At 39.6% G+C, this 9,557-nt stretch overlaps 1 protein-coding gene across 1 annotated transcript in view; it reads right to left on the reverse strand.

Moving 5' to 3' along the window:
* Positions 1 to 574: 574 nt before the first annotated feature.
* The window catches only part of e2f2 (E2F transcription factor 2), a 21,562-nt gene continuing 12,579 nt past the window's right edge, over positions 575 to 9,557 (reverse strand). The window contains exons 2-7 of the mRNA XM_060880377.1: positions 7,747 to 7,849; positions 7,111 to 7,330; positions 4,705 to 4,866; positions 4,422 to 4,536; positions 3,523 to 3,721; positions 575 to 3,363 (exon numbers count right to left, since the gene is read on the reverse strand). Of these exons, the coding sequence (XP_060736360.1) occupies positions 3,104 to 3,363; positions 3,523 to 3,721; positions 4,422 to 4,536; positions 4,705 to 4,866; positions 7,111 to 7,330; positions 7,747 to 7,849 (1,059 nt within the window). The 3' untranslated portion in view covers positions 575 to 3,103. The remainder of the gene's footprint in view (positions 3,364 to 3,522; positions 3,722 to 4,421; positions 4,537 to 4,704; positions 4,867 to 7,110; positions 7,331 to 7,746; positions 7,850 to 9,557) is intronic.

Here is a 9,557-nt window from a genome sequence, read left to right on the forward strand (position 1 = left end):
CAGACCACTCTGATCATTCTAGTCTAATCTCTCTGATAAACAATATGTTTCAGCCTTCAGATCCTCAACTCACAGACAAGAGACTTGTGTGTGAAAATCTCAAATCATTAGTTTCTAAAATATACTCAAACCAGCCCATATGTCACCAACGAGCATGACACGGCTAAAGATCACGCTTTCCTCATTCTGATGTTTGATGTGAATATAAACTGAAGCATTGCAACGCTGTTGCTACACGATTAACTATTTATATAAAGCCAGGAGTATTAGGCAGGTGTTTCTATTAAGGTGGATAACGAGAGTAAGAATCAATATAACTTGTCGTTTGAGATCCAGATGCAGATTTGAGCCGCTTCTGTACAAGATCAGCACTTTGGTATAACAAGGAACAATCAGCGAGAACGAACAAAATAAAAATACATCATCATAAGGCCAGGGTTTTATTTTATATTTTTTATTTAAAAAAAACCACCACAAAACTTTAAGTGCTCCCTGCTTTTTTTTTCTTTTTCTTTTTCTTTTTTTTTTTTTTTTACAAATGCTTATTTACACACTAAGACGTATTTCTGTCAAATTATACAATATAAATACAAAAAAATCATTCTCTTCAAATCACAGCATTTTACAAAGAACGCTAGAAAATTCAACTAAACAATTTCCCTTCAAAATAAAACTCGCTACCTAATACCTCATTATATAAAAACACACACACACACACACATGCTCAAAAGCACACAGTTTTCAAGTTTGTTAGGACAGGACATTAGTCCCACATGTGGGACGAGTAAACGAGATACCCTGGGAAAGAAAATCATCTAAACATTCACACAAAGGCAAATAAATCTTAGGTTCGGTTTATACATGGAGAATGGAAAAATGAATTTTATAACATAAACGATTGAAATACGAATCACTTGAACAGATAAAACCTGTAGTCTTAGGATGAATTTTTAAATAAAGCTTAAGATCACTCATATCAGTCTTTATATTTTTGCTGAACAATTTCAGACCTAAATGAGTCACATTGTTTCAGCCAATCTCTTTTTTTTTTTTTTTTTTTAATAAAGTGTTAAACACACAGCAAGAGACGAGGCTGAATCACAAAATGTTTAAAAATGAGCCATTACTTGGCTCATCCTCACCCACCAGACTAGTCCTGGTTCTGCCTTTAGGACAGGTGGGGCAAGAATTCAGCGTTACACAAACAAGACACAGCATCGTCTTTGTTCTGTTTATCGTAAAGAGCTAGCTCGTTAAATTCCAAACGAATTCTTATTAAAGGAATAATTCAGAGAAAATATCCGACAGAACGAGTCATTTTTGCACTGAGGTTCTGAGGAACTGATTTAAATCACGTGCCAAATTCAGTTTAAGTGCATGTCTAAAACCAGTCATCACGTCATAAACTAAAACACAAATATTGATTATACATTTTTTTAAACCATAAAGCGATTTAAAAAGTTCAATTTCTGTTATTTAATTATGCACAATCCCCCAACAATGTCACTTGAAATATGTGTGATGATTTTGGTCTGAAAATACCTACTACATTTGTAACAAGTAGTAAATTTGTTGCTATTATTTTCCCCTCGAGAGCCATTCAAAAAAACAAACTATACGATTTCTCGTTTAATACGGATTTTCGGATCGATGTGCGTTTGGGTGGAAGAAATAAAAATTAAAAAACAATCAGAAAGAAAAGGATAGAAAGAAAAAACAAAAAAAAAAAACAAAAGGATCACATCGATAAACTCTTAGCTGCCGAAAGGTTGTGTATCCTTTGTGTTTAAGTGGTGAGGTACTCATGCCACCTTGTTCCTAGGTCGAACCTGAGAGGTAGCAAGAACAGCGTTTGGAGAGCTAGCCTTGGATTATTGTGGATGGCGTAAGCTCTGGGTTTAGGCTAGTTCTGGACTTCACAGGCAGAATTATGCGAGTTCATGGAATTCAATGGAATTTAGAAACAACCTTTAGTACATATCTTTCACCTAGCAAGCAGCATACAGTGTCTAGTTAAAGTGTTATTGTGTACAGTAAGTACTGGCCAAAATATCCAACTAATTCATGTTTTAAGCCACTATATCCAAACTTTCCAGGTGAAAAAGCACGTATTAAAGGTGCAGAAGATAAAAGCACCACCCCAGTGATGGGGAAATGTATTATAAAAACCCATTTTCCCAGATAAAACATAATAAGCACCAATCTGAAGTACAGGAATGATCGAGACAGAGCAATCCTGGCTCACTGCTGCCCTCGAGTGGCAAAATGATCATAATACAACAAAAATGAAATAAACGATCGTACAAAGGCTTCGCTTTGGACATGGTAAGACAGCAATTCCTGAGTTTCAGTTTCAAATTGAATCAATGAAAAAAAAAAAACATTAAAAAAAAAGCAAACAAATGCATGTTGAAATCATCTACAGGAAACACTGTAAAAAATGGACCAAGCTAAATTTCCTACAGTGTCTTTTTGGCTACATTACATTACAAGGTACAAAAATATATTTTCTTTATCAGAAAATATCTATTACAATGAAGTAATTAACTAGCTAGCTAATTAACTATGGCTATAGCAAATAAGTGATGGTTTTCTAGTGTAATTGAACCATCACAACAAATTATAGTCTTTTTCTGCTCTAACACAGTGAATTTGTGCATTTCCAGGCATTTTGTGAGGTTAAATTAGGTGTTTTAGAGCCTAAAAAAAAGAAAATGTAAAGAGGGAGTGTTGGGGAAGAAGGGGTAATTTCATTTAAATATCCTTAATGTCATCTGAGACGTCCTGCGTTATTCTAACGTAACAGACAGGGCCGTGAATGTCCTCTAATGTGTTTGAGTATCAGAACGAGCATGGAGTAATTTCTACAATTTGTTTTAGATAGATATTTTCACATACAAATAAAAACATAGCTCATAAATGGAAAATGGATCGTGACTCACTTCTTTTCCTTGGTTCTTCACATTTTCTTTAAATAAAAAACAAACAAAACAAAACAAAAAAAAAACAAACAACTAAACTCGGACTAAACCATTATACATAGAGTTACGTGCCGATTCACACACGAGGACTGTACCATTTTCACACCTTAAAGAATATGTCCTCAGCTCTGGAGTAGATCTCCCAGATCGTAGTTATCAAAAAAGTCAGAAACCCCCTCTCCGTTCTCCAGCCCCCAGAGGTAGTCCTCATGGTCGAGAGGGGGAGAGAAACTGACGAACGAGGGGTCAGAGGTCAAGGCTGTGCCCGGGAGCTGATCTTCAGTGATCTGTAACAGGCTGGGAGGAAGCCCCAGAATGCCCTCTACATCTATCAGGGTGGATGTGATACTGTTACTGAGGCCCTGGGATTTAGATGGTGTAGCTGTGGAGAAAAATAAAACAGGCATTGGTCTCATCATCAATTCTCTAATCGGGCCAAAGAGGTTCTTCATTTAGTTCTGCCAGGATTCAGCGTTTTCTGTATTAGTATTATTATTATGATTATTATTACTATTATTATGAGAAACGGCCGATCTCTTACCTTCTTGGCTGTGCTGCTGTTTAGGTGTGTTTGGACGAGACAGCGTGCTGAAGTGAGTCGTTTGTGGGATACCGTATGAGTGGTCTTTCCTGGCAGAACCACCTTTTACTGGGCTTTCATCCTCTAGCACCTCTTCTGGACACAGATATACCTCGATAGCACCATTTTTACTCTTCAGGTACATCTGCATAGACCCCTCCTGATGAAAAAATAAGAAACGAACGATCATATAATATTTCTCACTCTCTCACTCATTTCCTACCGCTTATCCGAACTACCTCGGGTCACGGAGAGCCTGTGCCTATCTCAGGTGTCATTGGGCATCAAGGCAGGATACACCCTGGACGGAGTGCCAACCCATCACACACATTCTCATTCACTCACGCAATCACACACTACGGACAATTTTCCAGAGATGCCAATCAACCTACCATGCATGTCTTTGGACCGGGGGAGGAAACCGGAGTACCCGGAGGAAACCCCCGAGGCACGGGGAGAACATGCAAACTCCACACACACAAGGCGGAGGCAGGAATCGAACCCCCAACCCTGGAGGTGTGAGGCGAACGTCCTAACCACTAAGACACCGTGACCCCCTCATATAATATTAAATACACAGAATTTACCTAGTTTGAATCAAAATGATTTTACATAAACGTGATGACTAAAGCTGCATAGCTCACATAAAGTAAGGTTATTGAATATTTATATATTATGTGACACACCGATTATACCGATTAAAGCTCTTTATACGTTACGCTGCTGAAGGAGGAAGGAATATAATCAGATAAGCACTAAGACCCTAGAAAAAGAGAGACAGGGATCGGCTCTAAACTGCGCTCCTGGAGGACGCGAGACCCGAGTAAGGTGAAGGGGTAAGAAGAAAGTACGACCCTCACCTCAGATACCTCCGGCACCTCCAGCTTGGTCTCAGAAGGAGCTTTGACTGCAATCACCGTCTGTTTCTGCAGGCTTGATATGGACCGGATATCCTGATATGTCACATATCCATACGTGGCTGTGAGTTAAGGGATAATAGCTGTATGGCATATATGTTTATCTAATTAAAAAACTTATAAACTGCTCATGCTGACTCACTCATATCCTGCATATAACACATCACACACACACACACACACACACACACACACACACACACTGCTGCTAGGGCTGGAAGGATATTGTTGGTTGTCTTTGTTTTCAGTGAGCTCTCTGAGCTGATTCGTGCTGGACTGAATGAGGTCATCCAGAGCGTTCTCCTTCCTGTCCAACTCGGCCAGTTCTCTCTGCAGAGCATTGGTCCGCTCCGAAGCACTCGCCGAACCCTCAAACACTCCGGTAACCCTAATACACACATCAGAACAAAACCATTAAACATAAACCTGAGCAGGTTTAAATACAACTGCTGTTCTATAAAACAGGTTTTACACATTTGCCTTGACTCCACTGAGAAGTCTATGTTCAGCTCAAGCTCAAATCCTTTGAAAACACTGTGATCTTTCTGACAAGACATGCAACAATTTGTGAGGTATAAAACACAGCAAAATAAAAACACGCTACATCTGCTTATAATATTGCAAAGTGATGAATAAAATAAATGTAAATAAAATGTAGATTTATATCACTAATGAACAAGTAAAGAAAAAAAAAAACAACACCTCAAGAGAGATCAGATTAAAAAGGGGAATCCATGTGCAATGTTCATTCATTCATTCATTCATTTTCTACCGCTTATCCGAACTACCTCGGGTCACGGGGAGTATGTGCCCATCGCAGGCGTCATCGAGCGTCAAGGCAGGATACACCCTGGACGGAGTGCCAACCCATCGCAGGGCACACACACACACACTCATTCACTCACGCAATCACACACTAGGGACAATTTTGATTTTATTCTTAATAAAAGTCCTGGGATGAGCCCAGAACTGATAGTGAAAGTGACGTGACATACGGCTAAGTACGGTGACCCCTATTCAGAATTTATTCTCTGCATTTAACCCATCCAAAGTGCACACACACAGCAGTGAACACACACACACCGTGAACACACACCCGGAGCAGTGGGCAGCCATTTATGCTGCGGCGACCGGGGAGCAGTTGGGGGTTCGGTGCCTTGCTCAAGGGCACCTTAGTCGTGGCCGGCCCGAGACTCGAACCCACAACCTTATGGTTAGGAGTCAGACTCTCTAACCATTAGGCCATGACTTCCCCTAATAGGAAGCTTATTGTTACAAAATAAAAGCAGATTCATTCCGTCATCTTCAGAAAATGTCTTATCCTGGTCTGGTACTGTGTAAGCCAAAGGAACGAATGTGAGAATTTTTTAAACTGGCGGGATTAGTCATAAACATTTACCACGTTCGGCAGAAGTGCATTAAATTCTCTATCAATAAATACATCCTGAAACTGATTCGAAAACTAGAGTTTAAAAAACTCTAAGTCTAAGAACTCTGCTGGGAAGAAATAAAGTATTTCAGGAAAAGGTAGATCTTTAGTCCTGGTTTGAAGACAGCCAGTGACTCAGCTGTTTGGACTTCTAGAGGAAGGTCATTCCACCAGTGTGGAGTCCCTAACAGTATGGGTTCCCTGATATTAATAGTAAACATATTTCCTTTGAGAGTGACAGGACTGGTTATAATTTCATTAAGAATAAATGGAATTGGCTGAATGAAATGAATGAATGAATGAAAGAATGTGTGAGGACTCTGCCCGGACTCTGGCCACGTGCACTTGTTTATGTCTCATGTCTTATGTATTTGGGTTTCGTCTGCTCCTCCCTGTCATCACACCTGATCCTTATTGTTCTCATTGTCTTGTGTATTTAACTGTGCCGCGTTGCTTTGGGCAGCGCGGCATCTACTGTGGTTTGTCCTGTCTTTAGTCTGCGTCCTGTTTCATGTTTTCAGTTATTAAACCCTGTTTTGATTTATGCTATCCTGCGTTTGGGTCCGCTCTGTTTCGTGTCCATGACAGAATGAATGATATTTGGGTCAAATGTTTAACCAGAGTGTGAAAGAGGCATTAACCCTTGTATGTTGTTCGGGTCTGTGGGACCCATATTCATAAACATCAATAGTTTTGAAAAACTTTGCATCCTTGTACATTTGTTGATTTTTTTCCCACTCATAACTTAATTAAATTTGATTTTATTTATTTATTTTTTATTACATTTTATTAACAAACAACAAAAAACGAATAGCACTTTAATTAAAAAATGTGATGTAATAAAGGTAAGGGGCAAATATTAACCATATATGCTGTTTACATTATATTGTTTATATTATATTTTAACATAAATTTTTTGATTGTGTTGGATTAAAAACCTAAAAATGCAGCGGGTCCACGAACACTGGCTGAGTAACAAAAATACGAACAACATACAAGGGTTAAAAAAGTCCAATTCAGACCTCCAATTCAGACCCTTAACCCTCAACTTCTTAGTTGTATAAAATGATATACAAAAGCATGTTGCTCTGGATAAGGGCGTCTAACGAATGGCGTAAATGTAACGTAACATAATGACATTGTCGTATTTTAGCATTACTCGTTGTTGTTTTGTTTAGTGTGTAGTAAAATGAACACACGTACAGCCACTGAATGTGGTTTTTGGATTTCTTGCGAATGAGCTGAACTCCCTCCAGCACGTTAGTGATGTCGTAGATCCTCCTCTTCTGCACCTCAAGTACTTCAGTTGCCCAGTTCAGGTCCAGAACGCCGTCTGCCGACTCGCTCAGCAGCCCCACAAACTTTTTGGTGAGCAGCCCGAGGGACGTGTCGTAGCGTGTTCGCTCGCCCGGAGATTTGGGTGCTGTGTGATAAAGAGAAGAAGTGAATCAGTTACATATTCGTCTGAAGTACAGCTACAGTATCTGGGTCAGAACTGTGATTGAATCGGAAACAGCTTCTATTTACTGATAATGTGACAGAACATGCAGCGAGTCGGTTGCTAAGGAAACTCAGCTGGTTGCTAGGGTATTGCTAAGTGGCTGTTGTTGAGTTCCAGTTGGATGCTGTGCTGTTTCTAGGAGGTTTCACTATGATTCCACTTATTTGCAGTTAGAACAATATGCTGTATCATTCGTATCACCAGATATTTACACACATGGGCAAAACTGTTGGTACTGATGGATTGTTGGATACCAACACACACACTCTCTCTCTCTCTAGCTCTCTCTCTCTCTCTCTCTCTCTCTCACTCTTTTTCTTTTTCTCTCGCTCACTTACTCCTAGGGCTGGAGAGTCTTGCCGAAGGCGTGTTCCCCTTTCCTTTGGGTGTGCGGAAATCCGGGAGATAGAGCGGATCCTCCAAATCCAGTCGCCTCTTTGCCTGAAATTGAAGAAGAAGAAGGAAACAAAACATCGATATGGTAAAGATTTCTGACGTGGTTTACAGAGGTAAATATAAAAAGACAGCTAGCAATTGCTAACAACTTACTCTGAAGTTATAAGAGGAATAAGTTTGTTATTTAGTTATTAAGCTTTATTTAACCAGGATAACATCTCATTGAGATTTAATCTTATTTACAAGACTGACTCCGGTCAAAAAGGCATAAAAAAAATAAAAATAAATAAAACAATCATAAAAAATAAATCAATAAATTATCTACAAGCGCTATAAATTCAACAGTGAGTTTTTTATCCTGTAAGTTGATTCATTCATTCATCTTCTACCGCTTATCCAAACTACCTCGGGTCACGGGTAGCCTGTGCCTATCTCAGGCGTCATCGGGCATCAAGGCAGGATACACCCTGGACGGAGTGCCAACCCATCGCAGGGCACACACACACACACACACACACTCAATTACACACTACAGACAATTTTCCAGAGATGCCAATCAACCTACCATGCATGTCTTTGGACCGGGGGAGGAAACCAGAGTACCCGGAGGAAACCCCCGAGGCACGGGGAGAACATGCAAACTCCACACACACAAGGCGGAGGTGGGAATCGAACCCCGACCCTGGAGGTGTGAGGCAAACGTGCTAACCACTAAGCCACCGTGCCCCCCTCCTGTAAATTGATAAGGCTTTAAAATTAAAACTTTATCCCAGCTTAGACTGAACTCTGGGAACAACTCGATGAATAATATCCTCTGTGTGAAGACTGTGATTTTACAGAAATAATGGATGAGAAATAAGTAAGAAACAAGACACATGTTGGTTTATAAATAAAACCAGCAGTGTAAGAGCTGCCGTAGGTCCAGATGTGGTGGTTCAGCCTCGACGGGTCTCACAATCACAACCAACAACAAAACATAAACTGCTGTGAAATTCTGCACCTATAATACACCACCATAATGAAATATTAGTGATATTTTGCAATAAAATCCTAATTTTTTATTTAAATGTAAAAACAATATGATCGACATACAGACTGCATTACAGACTGAATCCTTACACTTGTCTGTCTGTTTGTTTAGTTATTTAATTTACAACATGCTATTGTTATTCCCAGTTAGTTCACGGTGAGTTGATGTGGGGTTTCGGTCTTCACTTGAACATCAAGTGTCAGCTCAAGTGCTCAACCGCAGCACTCAACATTCCCTCAATACAACCTCAATACAACCACTTAACAACCTCACACTTTAACAAGTGCCAGGAAGACTCCTGGGCAAATCTCCTGCACTTTAACACACACTTCATAATCTGCATTAGAACAGAGCTGAACACCATCAGATTAACATGAACAATGTCACTTTAACATCTGCGCTTAATAAACAACCAACACTAATTTAAAAGCCAATAAACATTCAAGAGTCAAGTCAAATCAAATCAAGAAGCTTTTATTGTTATTTCAGCCATATAGACATGGGTGTATATTGAATGTGTTTGTGTGTGTGTGTGTGTGTGTGTTCGGTACAGTTCAGTATATATATTCAGTAACCATATATTCATCATATCATACACCGTTAGCAAGAAATTTAGCATGGCACGTCGTGTACGCTGTAAAAACATAAACCCTGTGTGCATTTTTATTGTCAGGAGCTTGGACAGTTCCGTGTCATACCACTAGAGGGGGTATTAGGGCGTTT

Source organism: Tachysurus vachellii, chromosome 10, assembly GCF_030014155.1.
Source record: "Tachysurus vachellii isolate PV-2020 chromosome 10, HZAU_Pvac_v1, whole genome shotgun sequence".
Classification (NCBI taxonomy): domain Eukaryota; kingdom Metazoa; phylum Chordata; class Actinopteri; order Siluriformes; family Bagridae; genus Tachysurus; species Tachysurus vachellii.